This window comes from Martes martes, assembly GCF_963455335.1.
Source record: "Martes martes genome assembly, chromosome: 3".
Taxonomy (NCBI): Eukaryota; Metazoa; Chordata; class Mammalia; order Carnivora; family Mustelidae; genus Martes; species Martes martes.
The window spans coordinates 97,762,917-97,779,706 of NC_137890.1; the positions used below are offsets into that span (position 1 = coordinate 97,762,917).

Genomic DNA, 16,790 nt, shown 5'->3' on the forward strand with positions numbered 1-16,790 from the left:
GAGTGACTCATTTTAGAGTTTATATAACAATTATGGGTTTGTTATGTTGCATAGCTCCAAACCAGCAATTTTATATTATGATGCTTTTGTCCTGGGTCTTCCCTTAACTAAAACTGCCTTATGTGACCAATAAGCAATATCAAGCTGACATTTCTGAGCCCAAGCAACTAATCCTAGATTGTATTTACCTATTTTCAAATATTTGCACCATCTGTGATTCTATATTAGTTTTTTTGGATTCGCTGTTACAGCCCAAGGACTACAGCTCTGAGTAGGAATGAAGCAGCACTCCAAATGCAGAATGCATTATAAACATGAGAAGAGAATTTAGCCATGGGATAGGGAAAGAAAAATAAAATTTTTCAGGAAAAGCAATTGCGTATTCAATTCTCCATCTTCAAAATGCAAACTCTGTTGATTTTCCTGTACTTGTAAGTAATATAAAAATGGATGCCATATATTTTCTTAATTAAACCCTGATCCAGGGTGTCTGGGTGGCTCAGTGGGTTAAGCCTCTGCCTTCAGCTCAGGTCATGATCTCAGGGTCCTGGGATGGAGCCCCACATCGGGCTCTCTGCTCAGAAGGGAGCCTGCTTCCCCCTCTCTCTCTGCCTGCCTCTCTACCTACTTGTGATCCGTATCCATCAAATAAATAAAAATCTTAAAAAAAAAAAAATGTTAGCTCTGGAGCCAGGATGCTTCTATATAATACCCATATCAACAAAACTAGGGGTTTAATATGCTCTGAATTTTGGTCAAATTAATGGAGAAATGAGCTTTAAAGCTGATATTCCCAACATCTAGGAAGCTCACCATCCAGTGTAGCTTGATTTCCCATCATGGTGCCTCTGTCAGGTATAGTAGCCCAATACATATTAATAAAAAAAGAGCAAATAAATAAGCACACATTGCCATTTTTCAGCACCTCCTGGATAAAAAAAACCTATCTCACTGCTAATCATCAGAACACTTCTACAATGTAACCATCATCCCATTTCCAGGTGAAATATTAATTTCAGAGAGAGACTGGGTAACTGCTCAAAGTAGTAAACAGAATTTAATCTGAGGCTAAATGAAGAGAAAGCCCTAGTTCTTTCCACTATAAAGAATTCTGTGTCCCTCAAAGATTCTTATTTATTTTGCATATAGAAGTTTCTCAGGTCTCATATTGGAACTCAGTACTCTGACAAAATTATCACAGCTTCTAGAAATAGCCTTACCTTCCAAGAAACCTAGTGAATCAGAAACCTGTAATTTCTATTAACTTCTCAAGGAAGCACCATAATTCACTTACACACTTTCCAGAGTTCCTAAGTGCATGCCCTCCTTCAGAAAGGAGTCATCCAGTCACTGCTCTATTCACTACAGAATTGTAATTTCAAATGCTGAGGGCAGAGATCAATGGGAGGTCATTCATGCTGAAGGGAAGTTTAAGAATGCCAAAGTCCGCATGTATGATGGAAGGTGCTGGCATGTCTTTCGAACAATGGCTCTTGGTTTACTTTCAAAATGGCTTTATGGCACTGAGGTGACTTCTTGTCATGGCAAGTTGGAGAAGATACATACTGTAGGGTTCTCTGAAGTTTTGTGGCCTGGTACTAAAAGTCTAAGGACCACTAGCCTAGAACCAAGGGGAAACCAAGCAATGTCAAGTGAGTTTTGGCTACAGATTCAAAAGTCTCAAGGACGATATTTTTTTTAGGTTACACTGCTGCTATGTTGTTAACAAGGCAGGTGTGTCACCAGTGCACCAACAAAGGTGCTATAGGAACAGCTGAATCTGGCAGCAGGATACACAGCAAATGGCCATAAGTGAAGAGGACCAGAATCAAGTACTGCCTCTTGATTCTAACCAACTGTGTGACCTGAGACAAGACACTTCATCTCCCCATTGGCTATCTCCTGATCTGAAAGCAAAGACATAAGATGCAGCAATCAGAATACTTTCTCAAAATGCCATCAGCGTTTATGACTTGATGGCCATTTCAAGGAAGAGTTTGGAAAGGCAAGGCCACTGTGGACATCACAGTAGTTCAGACATCAGGGACTCAATCCTGGCCAGAGACCAATCTCAGAAATGTAGAGGTGGAAGGAAATGGATTTGGATTTGGACATGGCACAAGTGCAAATGGAGACAGGGGAATCAAAATTACCATCCTGGAACATAAGAGACACTGACTCTGCAAGCAAACAGACGTGTGTAAGGGATGGTGGATGCACAAGAAACTACCTGTCATGCCACTGTGGCACTAATGTTGGGTAAACCTCATTTCAGAACAATGAGAAGCATCCTCCGTAAATGTGAACAAGGTGGATCTCTTCCATATCAACTCCAGGTTTAGTTCATACCCACCATTGCCAGTATTACTGGCAAAAAGTGAAACACCTGTAGTTCCTAGGATCAGAGGAAATGAATTAATTCTCTTACAATCCCTTCATGGTACTCTAGAAAAGAAACAAACAGTAAAATGTACAGTCTTTTCCCTTAAAAATGCCTAAAAGGTAGTGGAGTAGATAGACAATCTATTCATTAAACTCACCCATGAGGAAATGTAAATTATATACTAATCTACCCAAACATTACCTAGTTCTACATCTGAGAAATTCATAAATATTATATTGTTCCTCTTGAAAAGATATATTTCTGACCTCTACTCAGAAGGTGCCTTAACTCCTAATCTTTGATTCGGTGTGTAGAAAAAACAGTGTGCAACTTTGTGAGACATTGATTTAAAAGGTCATATAAAAAAAAAAGTTTCTGGTACTTGTTTCAAAACATGTGAAATGAAAAAAAAAAATTGCCATGTCTTGCATTCATTAGCTCATATTAAAACCCTTCCTGGAGGTAAGATGTGATTAAAGGAAGGAAGAATATCAACAGTTTTCACTTACTTGATTCCTTTTGCCAAAAGCAAACCCAAGTACCAGTAACAGGAAAGATCTACAGCTAACCCGGTGCAAGCATTATTAACGCAACTTCAAGTGGTCTCTCTGGTCCATTATTTGAAAATAAATCGCAGGAGAGCCTGCCATTCAAGTTTTCAGTTATAAAATTCAGGTTTGTCATATTGTTTTCAGAGAAGAGGCTTTCAGATAGTATAAGAAATTGAATCTTCATTTAGATCTCAAAAAAGGGGTGAGAATAAAGAAATAAAAATACCTTTTCTCCCTCACTTTTCATTTGCTACCTTGTAACCTGATATGCAAGCTTTTGTACTGACCTCAGAAAATCAGTAAGTATGATTAATCGTGATAATATGAAAGATAATATTCAACTTGGCTGGAGAATATACAGCTTGGCTTGGCTCTCTCAGATGTAGAGTCAGTTCTGATTATGCACTCAACTAACTCTTTTCAAATTTCAACTCAACATATCATCAGCTCCTATATGCAAAGAATTTCTAAATCAGTCCTTTCTCGAAACCAAACTTCCAGAAAGAGAATATTAAACCACAAACATTTCAAAGATCTTAAACCTTTCAGGAAAACAAGTTATCACCTAAAAATAGAAAAATCAGTCCGATTTTTATCAGTTGTTTTCCTCCTAATGCTCTATAATAATCCAACTCTAAAATACCCCATATATTGGGGCACCTGGGTGGCTCAGTCCTTAAGCACCTGCCTTTGGCTCAGGTCATGATCCCAGGGTCCTGGGATTGATCCCCACTCCCCCTGCTTGTGTTCCCTCTCTCGCTGTGTCTGTCAAATAAATAAATAAAATCTTTAAAAATAAAATAGAAATAAAATAAAATTTTATTAAATTTTAAAATAAGATACCCCATATATTTAGATCATAAGTGTGTATATGTATATATGTGTGGTGTATGTTTGTTATATATACACAGCCATATATATATACATATATGTGTGTGTATATGTATATATATACGTGTGTATATGTATATATACACACATATATACGCATGTGTGTGTGTGTGTGTGTGTGTATTCAGCATTTCATTATGGTAAATGGAAAACTGCCTTTTCAAAAACATGAAAAAATATTCTCAGATACTCTAGAAACACAGTAGCAACAAGAATAAAAATACTGAATTCTATCTTCAGCCAGATGTTATGCAAGTCCATTCACACAGACTGTCTCTAACTCTTATAACATTCTCACCATCTTCTTCCTTTAAAGATGAAAGAATGATTTTAGAAGGATTTGTTTGCCCTAGATTGCGTAGTGAATGGTAGAAGAAAGATTCAATATGAAATCTGTTCTGACTCTGTTCCCAATCCTACATCATGTTGCCTCTCCCCAAAATATAATTAAATTTGAATATCATTTGGCAATTCCAAAAACATTGTAGAATATACTATTCTGGCTAATGGAATTAGCATATTATCTGAAAGTTGATTTAAAAGATTACTAATGTTTCAGACACTTTTAAATTAACTGGCATGCCAACCTTGAAAAGAAAATGAAAATCATTTTTTATCATATGGAAGACATTATAAGGGGTACTGTTAACATCAATTATTGAATGGGACAATTCGGAGCAAAATATTTTATCAGTTTCAGATAAAAGCAAATTTTCCGTATTTAGCCTAGTGGTGAGTGTTATATTTACCATTATATAAAGTATGTCTGAAACCCTGAGGATTCAGGACAGCTCACCAAAAATGAAACCGCAAGAGAAGAGCTCTCTCTTCAACAATCCCATTCTCCCCACTAAACCTATCTTCCACTTTTCTTTATCATACTAGAAGTAACAAGCATTCCTTTTCGTTAATACATAATAAATGAGAAGAATTTCTAGCGAGGTGGGGGGGGGGTGTACAGTTTAAAAGCCTTGGAGAACAAGGACTATCTAGTTAGGAAAATGTAGACCAAGATTGCCTATTGTCAAAAAGCTTATGGATCAAGTCAGTACAAACTTTAAAACATACACTAGGGCATACACCACGGAAGAAACACTCCTAAATTTATAGGAGGACATGTGTTTATAAAGATCTTTATAGTCCACTCTTTTATTTGCCCCTTCTGGGGACCTTTTAGAGGTCTTCAGATGGGATAAGCTTCCAACTTTCCTAGTTGCTGCATACCTCAGGTTATGCCCTCATTAGTCATCCCTCCTCATCCATGAGGGATATATTCCAAGACCCCCAGTGGATGCCTGAAACCTCTGACACTCTTAAATCCTATATATACTGTGTTTTTTCCTATATATACATAACTGTGATAAAGTTCAATTTGTAAATGAGGCACAGTCTGAGATTAACAAAAATAACTAACAAAATAGAACTACTATACTGTAATGAGACTTATGTGAATGTAAGCTCTCTTTTCATTATACTGTGCTCACCCCCTGATGATGATGGTAACAATGTGAGAAGACAAAATGCCTGAGTGAGGAAATGAAGCGAGGTGAGTGATGGGGGACTGAGTGCGAGGCTACCCTAGTGACCTCTGACACTACCTCTGACAGAGGATCATGTCTTTCTGGGATCTCAGCTGACAGTGGGGACCTGAAATCAGGGAAAGCCAAGAACAAATGGGGGTGGGGGGGGGTACTGCATAATGTTGTAGTAAAACATGAACCTGATTACAACACACGTAAAGTCACTCAACAAGTATGAAACTATACGGAGGCAGTTTTATATTTGGAATACCAAGTATGAAATACTAATTTAAATATTAAAGATGATTTCAAATACCCCCTTTCTCTATGGTCATTACCTTAGGAAGTGGATTACCCTGAACACAATGCAACATATTCTGTAGCTAATTCACCTGTTTGTGAGAATTAGCCAATGGTTACTTCCAGTTTGGCTCCTTACAAAGGTAGGATGGTAAAGAAGTGTGCTTTGACTATAAGGAAGTAGAGACCTAATAGAGTATTTTGAGGTTTGCATGTTTGCCAAATCAGCCCTGACATCCAAACCAAAGAATATATATTATTAATATGTATATGTGTATGCAACTTCATATATAATCATACAAATGTGTACTGAACAACACAGTGCTTTTGTAAAATGTTAAAATAACATACCAGTTGCAGGTGGCTCAATAAGCCTCCCCCCACCTTTTTCTAGGTGCCTATTCTCAGACTAGGGAATGAGAGCACACTTGGTATGAGACAGGCTTTATTTAAAAACCTTCATATATTATTTCATTTAATTCTTACAACATACATGTAAAGGATCTGTAGTCATCTCCATTCACAAATGAAATATAGAAAACAAGTTATCCTCCCCAAGAAAGCAGTGATGACTGGTGGAGCTGGGATATGAACTTGAATCTGTGGTTTCCAGGGCATAACCCACAGATAACAGTAACTTTATGTAATCATAAATGATTCAATGAACCAAAATTTTAAAATAGCTTTCTTCTTTACTCAGGCTGGGTGAAATTTGGTTTCAGTGTTTTGTTTCTAATGTAATGCACTTCATAAGATAATGCAGCATTAATATTTAATAATACAATTTTCTTTAACTTGTTTTTATATAGTTTAATTTTTCTTAAATGTGCAATTTGCTCAGTCCCTGAAATAAGCAGAGAGTAGAAGCTTACAAGCAAGGGATGCTTTGTGGTATGTTCTAAACTCAGTAGATAAAACATCATATATACATGTTATAAGATATACATTATGTAATAAGAAAGGATAGTAGAAAATGCATAATACCTCCTAAGTCAGAAAGACTTCTACATAATGCCTTTATCCAATCTAAATTATCCTTTGTAAACCAAATCACAAAGAATTTTCCCATCAATTAGTATATACGTTATAGTCAATAAAGAATAATAAAAGGTCTATTAATTTTTTTCAATAGGATTTCTAAAAGCTACTTTTGAAGTTCTGTGTTAAAAACAATAGTTTATAGACTAAATTATGACATCTTTTTATTTTTGTCAGGGAAACATGGAAGAAAGACTGAATCCTAATTTCTACATGGTAACATTTTGGGTTAATACTATCTAAAAGTGAAAAGTACAATACATATCTCACAAAAGGCATTTTGCATATTACATAATTAATTGCAGTTTTGGCCATGAATTATTTCATCAAGAGACTGTTGCATACTGAACCATGAGAGATTGGTTTTCTACCAGAATATGTTTTTTAGAGAGAAATGTGTAACTAATGATGTCTCTGCTGTCAAATTGTTGCTTATAAAAATATACCTTATACTCATACTTCCAAAAGCAGGGTTGTGGCTTTTCTTTTGTTTGCTTAGTTTTTTGTTTTGTTTGGGGTTTTGTTTGTTTGTTTGTTTTTGTTTTTTGCTATTGTTGTTTTGTGTTTTAGTTTGTTTAGGTTCAGTTTTTTGGAACTGAGAGGACCACCAAACATTTTAAGAAATATTTTTACCCATTGGATTCAGCAGAAGGGTGCCACCTGGTGGCAATGAGGGCAAACTCTAAACCAGGTCTAAGTATTAAAAATGAACTCATTTAAGAAACCTTGAAAGTCCCATCATTACCAAGATTTTTTTTCTTTTTGTAAAGTTCCTATGTACTTCTCAAGACCTACCCGGTTCTTTTTATATTATTTCCATCAATGGAAGAGATATTAAGTTAACTTCAAAATTTTCAAGAGCTACTATTTACATTTATAATCAAAGCTTTAAGCAAATTCTTTGTTTTATATTCAAAATAAATCTGTACACACAGAATATTGGCAATTATTTTTCATTATGCTAGTAACAATGTGTTGAACTATAACTGGGTAGAAGTTAGAAGGTTGGGCTCTAGAATTCAATGACCATATATTATTTAAGGTATTACAGATTGGGATTAAGTCCCATCTCCACTTATGAAGACAAGTTTGATTAGCTTCTTTAAGCCTCTGTATTCTCATCTCTAAAATGGGAATAACCACAGGACTTAACTTGGAAAGTTTCTTTGAGGATCAAGTAGAAAAATGCATTTAATGAACGTTATCAGTCCAGAAGACAGTACTCTGCACATGGCAAGCATTCAGAAGTGATTTTTAAAAACAGTAAGTTGCAACTTGTCACTCAAGATTTTAGATCCCTCAATGTAAAGTGGGATTTTGATCATATTCAGAATGACTGTATCTACCCATATCAAATTATCTATATAGATACTTTGTAAACATGGAGCATTATGAAAACAACAAAAATAACTTTCATAAACATTTAATCATTGAAGCTTTGAAAGAAAGACTACTAAAATGATAGAAAAATATTTCCAGTGATTCAGAATGTTAATAAAAGTACACAGTTCCTGCTATTCTTGTTGCCCATTCTCTCTGGGTAAGAAGTGACTCCTCCTGGCACCAAATCCCAGAGGAGAGTCACAGAGACTCTCCTGTGTCAAGAGGAGGTCAAGAGGGGTCAAGCTTGCTAAAGGAACATAAGAACAACCAAACCACAGGATCCATAACCATCTCACCCAAAGGAAAGACCACAGTCTTCCACTGTGCTGTAGGTGGAAATGGGTGCTGATGGCCTCAGGACAAGGTGTTTTTGAGATTTCATAAAAATCTCTACTATGAAAAGCCAAAGACTTCTTTTGGCAACATTTGAAAGCTTAAATCACTCAAAATCAATACACAGTTAAGTGATTAGCTGGACTATGCCCCCTATTTAACCATCAAGTAGGACTTCCTAAAGCTGTATTTTTATTTAAAGTTGTGAATCTTTTTTTTTTTTTTTAAAGAAATATAGCAAGCGGAAATATCATTCATGTCTATTTGGGGGTATTATAACAACTACCACATGAGAGTTGTATGACAATCACAGCATCAGACCACAATGACTAATCCTGTTAATCAAAACTTAGTACTCTGAGAGCAAGTAGTTTAAGCAATCACAGCAATCATCCACATTATCTGGTCATCATTTCATAGGTCAAGCTTCAGACAAAGAACATGCTAGATAAAAGGTATTTTCTAGGAGTGCTTGGAAAATCTTCAATGGGATGCTGCCACGTATATTTCACTCTGCTTTCCTTCCCCTAGCAAAATCAATCTCTTTCATTTTAACTTAAGCATAATATGCATACCATTGACATTTTAAAATCATGTAAATGTTCAGAAAGTCACTTTAAAAACTCAATTAAAGCAAGAGTTCTGCAAATGGCCACTCCCTGAATATCTGAAGTGGCCATAAACCAAAATGCACGCTCACAAGAAAAAAGGATTCAAGCTTGACTCTCTCTCTTCAGATGAATTTTAAGTACCCGATTAGTCCTGACAAAAGGCTTTACTGTGCATAGGCAGCTTGTCCACTGTTTACATATGTATTTTCAGTTTCTGTGTGCTCTGCTCTGCTTCTCCCTCCACACCTCCACTGATACTGAGCAGTTTGCAGCACCTCAAGTAACCAGCTGGTGTCACAGGGTAGTGAGCAAAGATTTCATGTGGGGACTCTCACCTGACTAATCATTCTTATTGGAAGCATCATTCCAAGAGCAGTAGAGAGGCTCGGCGGCTTGTTAATGAAATTTAAGAGCTGTCAGCTTGAAAGAGGATGTTAAATCCATGCTCCTCTCCTAAAATTATTTTTATAATCTGCTAACCAGTTGCTACCTTGTGGTGTGTGTTGGAGGGAGCAGAGGAAAAAGATGCAAGGGAAACGGACACATAATACAGCATAAATGTTGCAATATTTTCATATGTATCTCTGGGTAGGGAGTAAAGCGACTAGTTGAAGAAAACAAGCTGCTTTGTAAAAACTGCAACATCCACTCCAGTAAATGGAGGGGGAGCTTTAAGGCATTGAGCAATCCTCACCACCTGTGTGAAACATATGTGAGGGAAATGAGGAAGAAAGGGAAGAGGAGAAGAGAGAGACCACAAGCCAGGAGAGATGACCAAGACTAGAATATTAATAACAGCAGCCCTGGCATCTCCTCCTCCGCCTCATCACCACTCGGGCGATTTGGACAGCTTCCCTTCACTTGCTCCTCAGTGATTAGACTATGCGAAAAGGAGCCGCTACTGGAATCTTGCTGCTTGCACCCCTTCACCCCACTTCTACCAAAGAGCTAGGAGAGTTTCTGGCCGAATCGCATTGGGCGGCCTTCAACAGTGCACTCCGGGGGCCAAGGGCCCACCGCCAGTACTCGGGTGCCTCCGTAGTTATCCGCTGACCTAACTGTTGCCCTCTCGGCTCAGAGTCCCTGCCTGATGAAAACCTGACAACACCTGCGGCCGGCCCCACTCCTCTTTGCCAGGGCACTTCAGCGCTCCCAACCCCTACAACTTTGGGAAAAAACAACACCGAACTCCCGAGTCACCCCCAATCCAGGGACAGAGACGAGATGAAGATCCACGGTATGGTTATGCTACAAATCTCGAAACAGCAAAATAAAAAAAGGGGATGGCCGGTGCGGAAAGACGGAAAAGGTACAGAAATAACCCTCAGCCAGTACAGGGCCCCCCATCTCGGCAGACACAACACATCTGGCCCCAACAAATCACTAAAGCCAGTACCTTGCCAGCTTCCCATAATAATGCCTTTTTACTCCCAAGCTCCGCTCCACTCAGCAGACCACAGACGCAGGGTACACCTCATTCCCTCTTTTAGCGCCCCCCACCTCACCCCGTCCCAGTCTCCTCAAAAGAAAAAAAGGAAGGAAAAACTCTGCCGGCCTAAAGGTCATTTTCCTTAGTGGGGTAGCTTTGACCAGCGCTCGCTCGTTTCAGCTGCGTGTAGACCGGCTCTAACCCTGCAAGTGGACGCCTCCAGGAGCGCAGTATTTCCTCCAACGTGCGTTAATTTCAGCCAAGAGGCCCCCACTCCGTGGCCCTGGCCGCCTCTCCCTTCCTCGGTGGCCCGCCCGCCGGGGCTCCCGGGCCACCCCCAGCCTTTACCTCTCTTCCCCCTTCCCCGCGGCTCTCCACCGTGCGCATCCTCTCGCCCGGCCCCAGAGCGCGCTCGGATGCTCTAACTTCCTGCGGAGTCCATGGATCAGCGGAGGAGAGCCTGGAACTGGGGCGGAGGGGAGGGTGGGGAGAGGGAGGCGTGGGAAGCACGGACTGGAGCCACCCTTCCCGGGAGGGCCTGGCCGCAGTTGCCAACTCTCACCTGGTCCGCCGGCTGCGCCTGGCTCGCCCTGGCCCCCGGGGTGGGCTGCTGCTCCTGCTTCATGGCTGTCATCGCCGGCGGCCCGCGTTGGCGCTCACTTCCTCGCGGGCACTTCAGACTCGGGGACTGTCACTTGGCAGCGATCGCATGTCACAGGAGCCCGACGCTCTCCGAATTGGCAGAAGGGAAAGCGGCAGCGACGGGGTGGGGGGAGGGGAGCGACAGGGAGGAGAAGAAGAGAGGCACCAAGCAGGCTCCCCCTTGCAAGATCCCTCCTTCGGCTACCGCAGACCCTCAAACTCCCCACTCCCCCCGCCCCCCACCACCCCAAAGCGTAGAGAGCCTCGGAGATCTAACACGACCAAGTGGCAAGTTAGTGGAGCAGAGAGAGGCACCTGACCGCGCTCGAGCGACGTCTCCCAGCGCCGGAGGAGCCCGGCTAGCATTCTACCGCAGTCCGCGCCCCCCGCCCGCCCCCGGGGGCTCCCCGCGCCGAGCTCAGTGCGCCAGGTGGAGCAGCCGGGCGCCGCGCTCCAGCATCTCCCGAGCAACCGCAACGCGGGAGAGAGCCCGGCGCGTCGCGAGCTCCTCACACGCGCGGCCAAGGCTGTTGGGCTCTGCTGGCCCCCTCACCCCCCAACCCCCGCCCCCCGCGAGCTCCTGCTAAAACCCGGAGAAGCGGAGCGCGCCCGTGCAAGGCCCTCGGTGGCTCTATCGCTGCCACTGGGCATGCTCCAGCGCTCGGAGAAGACGGGGGTTAGCTGGGGTCTAAGGGCCCAGAGCCCCACTAGGATTGCCAACACTTGCCAAGACCCAAGTGGTGGCCCCAGGTTATGGCCCTAGGCTCTGCGTTTCTCGATTTGTGGCAATGGAGAGCCTTATCCTTTAGCCTCCAGCCTGGATACCCCCCCACCCCCAGCTGCTAGTGTAATTCTGAAAGGTAGATTACAAACAATAATAACTAATGATGATATTCTACTACTCACTTTTTTTTTTCTTTTTTTCTAGAACACTCAGATAAAAGTCTTTAAATTTTAAATTCCTTCTCCAGCCTTCCCTTGGCTTAACACAAACCTCTCCCCTTCAAAGTTTTCTGAGCACCTATCATGTGTCAAACACACTGTTTGGAGGGATTGCAAGGAAGAGATTAAAATACCTAGACAAACTTAAACTCCCTGCCTACAAGGAGTGTACCTGATACTGTGGGTACTGGGGGATAGGAATCAAAGAGTCAATTTAACTCTTGGGAAGGTGAATTCCTGCGGGTAGGTATAACACAAAGTCCACCGGTTTCATCTAGAAACATTACTACTTTTCCCTGTTGCTAGAAAGGGCCTACCCAAAGCAGATGTGCAAACAAGCAGTCCCCAGTCTCAGGCACAGGTGTTTGGAGATTGCTTACCAGAGAAAAGGTTGGAGGGAGTTAAATATCCAGATGTTCCTACACTCAGCCCCAGCATTGTGACTATGTTCCAGTGGGAAGGGATTGAGCATATGGTGGCCAGTAGCTTGGAGTATGCTTTTATTGCTAAGCCTGGCTCCCCTACCCATGTCTGAATTGCTCAGTCCATGAACTGTGCACTTCCTAGAGACAGGCTATCTTAGGATATTAGGAGTTGTGCTCCTGCCTATTAGTGAATCCTCACATTTGTCCTAAATATTGTGACAACAGTTCCTTTAAAATAGGTTTAAAAAAAAAAGTGATCTCCAGATTTGATTAAATTAGAAAATAAAAATATGAATTTTTTCTTCAGGAAGGTATGATTTAGGTGATGAAAGCTTATTTTTTCAAAAGTAAGAGGTCCAGTGGATATTAAGTGACTTCTAACAGTGTGTTGGTCTAGCAGAAGTAAGTTGAGAGGAATAACTTCACTATTTGTAAAAATACAAAGCAAACTTTCAAAATGAAACATGGCGGGGGGGGGGGTCCCTGGGTGGTTCAGGCCTTAAGTGTGGGACTCTTGATTTCAGCTTAAGTCAAGATCTCAGGGTCCAGAGATCAAGCCCTAATCCATCCAGGCTCAGTGGGGAGTCTGCTTGAGATTCTCTTTCTCCTACTACCCCTCTTTCCCCAACCCCCACTGCTCTCTGGCCCACAGGATGCTTGTGCCCCCCCCCCATAAAATAAATGAATCTTTTAAAAAGTGAAACATGGGTATAATAGCTACTGAGTACTTTATCCAGTAAACATGGCAATCTCTATCTTCCCTATGCCCCCCCCCCCCAGGGACAAAGGGGTCTACATTATTCCAAAAATGTTTCTGTCCTTGTATTTTGCTCTTCTGTTTATCATTTTAGTACATTCATCCTTTGAATGTGTTTCCATTTTGGACAACTGATTTGACTTGAAAGTTTATGTGCAAAGATTTTTGTTGACATAGGACATGCGTAGATAAGGGAATTATTCTCAGCCTATTTCATTACTTATTTGATTGAAGTCAACTGTCCAACTTGCATTCTTTCTCAGTATTCTTTTTAAACTCCACTATGTGGTAACAAACAAAGATGTAAGTTGTATATGTTTCATGTATAATGTATATATGTATCATTTTTTAAAGGGAAGTGTCTTTGATTTGAGTCCATCTTTTTGCATGGGTTATTTTGTCTGAGCTGAAAGCATTATTTTATATCTGTTGGGGTCTAAGTTAAGGACATTAATTAAAACTTAATCACATGTAACTTACAACCTAAACACTATTTTTTGAAATGTGGTGCATTGGAATTACAATGTAGGATTTTCTACTTCTTTTTGAAGAAAAATGCTAATGTCCAAGAAGAAAAAATAAGGAATACCTTACATTCTAAGAGAGAATGTCTGCAGCTCAGCTGTCTATAACTTCTGATAATAGGTTGTTATTTAAAAAAAAAAAATTTGTAACCAAGCATCTGCAAAATATATCTATTTGAGTAGATATAACCCTAGTGCAGTGTGGACAAGAGGACGTGTGCCAGCCTACATGTCAGCAGAATGGGCTCCTGCCTTAGCTCCGTCACCTCATGGAGGTATGAGCAAGAATGAACTCACTTAGCTCCAGCCTCTGCTTCCTTATGAGGTAAAACTAAACATTTTAGATTAGATGACCAAGAAGATCCTTTTCTTCTCTAAAATTCTATAATTAGATCTTAATTTTGTGAATCAAAAGACTATCATCTGAAATAATAAATTACTTACACATTTTCAGATTTTAGTGGGAGTCAGTTAAGTGCTTAGAAAAATACAAAAATTCAATAGATAAGGATTTTTCATGAAGTGACTGACTTAATATCCACCAAACTTCCCCCACACTCTCTAGTTATACATAAATCCGTACTAACAATTCTTTCCTTGATAATACTTTTAAAATTCAGAAACTTGAGTATCTCCCTACAGTGTATTACTTCTGAAAATTAAAGATTTAAAGAATGTTTTAAAAATTAACAGAATATTTTTTTAGTACTTTTCCTCATATGTTTGATGAACTAACTCATGGACAACCATACAACTTAAAATACTGATACAATGGAAAAAGAGGTTTTCCTAGTTTTTATGGAATGGAGTTTCTCATAACTGCAAAAGACCTGGAGAGATTGCTCAGAATTCCCTCTATTTTAGGTTATAAATTTCTTACTTTCGCAACATATTCAGGAAGATTTCTAGGATTTCTAGGATTTAGACTTCATCACTTCCTTCTGAAATTTTTCATTGACTCAAATCCTAGTTTCAGGTTCCCATGCAGATATAACCCACTGTGTGGGATCCTCAACATACTGACAGGAATTTCCAAAGTCCCTCAAAAATGTTCTTGCATAAAATACTGTGAACATCTACAATGTCTTTCACTGATATTTGATTCTTTTAAAGAGAGATGCCAATTCAGTACATTTCATTTTACCTAGAACTACTGACATGAATAATTGAGGACTGGTGATGAAATTTAGATAAAAATTAAATTTATTCAAGATAATCATGAAAATGTTTAAGCATCAGTGGCAAACAGGATATTCCAGAAATATTTAAGTCATGTGTGCTGTATTCAGTCTTCCATATCAAATAGGAGACCCAGGACCCCCAAATCCCAAATTTATTTTAACAACCATCAGTAACAAGGCTTAGCTAAACTCTGGTATGTTAGAGAAAGAGAAAAGCCCCTTGAGAGTCTGAGAGCAGGGTAGCCTTTAGAGATAAATCCTCCAGTTTCAGATAAATCAGATAAGGCAAATAGAACTGTGTAAGCAGCTAGTGCCCTGGAGTCTCTCCTTACCTTCCCCCCCCCCCCCCCCCCCCCCCCCGGTAATTCTGCAGTGTCATGTAAAGGCCACCTTGATGGGGATTTCCCTAGCATTAGCCAGTCCTCTATTGAGTGTCCTTAATGAGCACAGCATCAGGAAGACAGAGTTCATGAGCTGTGCCTTCAGAGACCTGGCCTGAAATGTGTCCAATTAGCTTTTCACAGATCAAGAAATAGCTTTAGTTCACATCTTCTGCTATCATTTGCTTTCGATTGATCAATCACCTCTACTCACCTCAACAGGCTTCTTGAATTTCCCAAAGTGCACATCATGTCATTGGGCAGAAAACCAGTATGTTGAGCAATCCTCAGAAACAAGCTGTATTTTAGAAGTTCTAACTAGTAAACTATTTCAAAAAATTATTTTAAAAAGCACAAATAAAAAAGGAAGGAAAAGAAGGAAAGGCACTGCATAGTTAAGTTTATCTGGGTACACTACTCATACTGTTCAGACATTCTGTGGCATTAATTTAACTAAACTTTTTGTGAGTCTCTAGGACAGGAAGACTTTCCTGTTGTAAAAATTCATAGCCCAATTATGATCTCTGGTGGAAGCAGACAGAGTTGCACTATCCTGAGAGCCATTCTTGTTGCTCACTGGAGACCTGAAGATATTGACAAACTGCTCACTCACACGGAGACCCGGGGGGTATAGAGTCTGCTTAGTTGTTATAGTAACACACCTACCATCTTCTTTAACCAAACAGCTCTTCTAACACATATATAATGGTATTAAGGCAGGAAAACAATGCATATGATTTTTCTGTGTAATGTTTTCGCTCCATATATGTAGCTGCATCAACAGCAAACAACTGGAGAATGTGTGAAATTTACCTGTTGTCCTTGTTTTTACCTACTAGATGCTTGACAAGGGGTCTGTGTTTGATTTTTTTAAAAGAGTAATTATTTAATGAATTTGTTATGTTTGTATAGTAAAAATATAAAAATTTAAAAAGACCTTTTTTTGGCTGAATTAGTGGTCATTTTTTTTTGTCTGATTTTCACATTTCTTTAGAAATAAAGTAAGGTTTTCCAAATCAGATTCTGTCTGCAAATGACAGAAAGGTTGTCAGATGTGGAAGAGTATTTAGAAACACTGACATAAACATTTTCTCTTTTCAGGTAGTAAGTTGGCCTTTGATGAATAAATTTCCCTGAACTTGGTATTTCTCATTTTCATAACTAAGACTAAATTTTCTAATGATTCGAAACACCTCTTTATTTTTGTCCTTGGAAAATACATTATTACTGAGATGTCTCTTACACTCAGATTTCATAATAGTTAACTGATTTTTTTCCCTCATGTAATTCCCAGAACAGCACAATGCACATTGCTCATTCAGGGAAATCTTTCATGAATTGAGAAAGAAAATGCTACTGTGAAATCCTGAATAATTTCTGGAGGGAAGGGAAGGGAGGATTTCCATCTTTTGTAAAAATTTTACCATGCTCAATTTATTCTTAAGGAATTAGCACTAGATTCAGACTCCCACATGAACTCTCCTTTTGGAAACAAGAGAT

At 39.8% G+C, this 16,790-nt stretch overlaps 1 protein-coding gene across 5 annotated transcripts in view; it reads right to left on the minus strand.

Moving 5' to 3' along the window:
* Positions 1-16,790, minus strand: part of DPP10 (dipeptidyl peptidase like 10) — a gene marked incomplete at both ends in the record, with an annotated part of 1,360,615 nt that overhangs the window by 630,798 nt on the left and 713,027 nt on the right. For 2 of the 5 annotated variants that reach the window (XM_080799575.1, XM_080799573.1), the window contains one exon: positions 10,788-10,826. The exons of 2 other annotated variants lie outside the window; for them this stretch is intronic. In XM_080799575.1, the coding sequence (XP_080655701.1) occupies positions 10,788-10,826 (39 nt within the window). Of the gene's footprint in view, positions 1-10,787; positions 10,827-11,001; positions 11,074-16,790 lie in introns of those variants that run through there. One more of the 5 variants, XM_080799571.1, reaches the window with a different exon arrangement.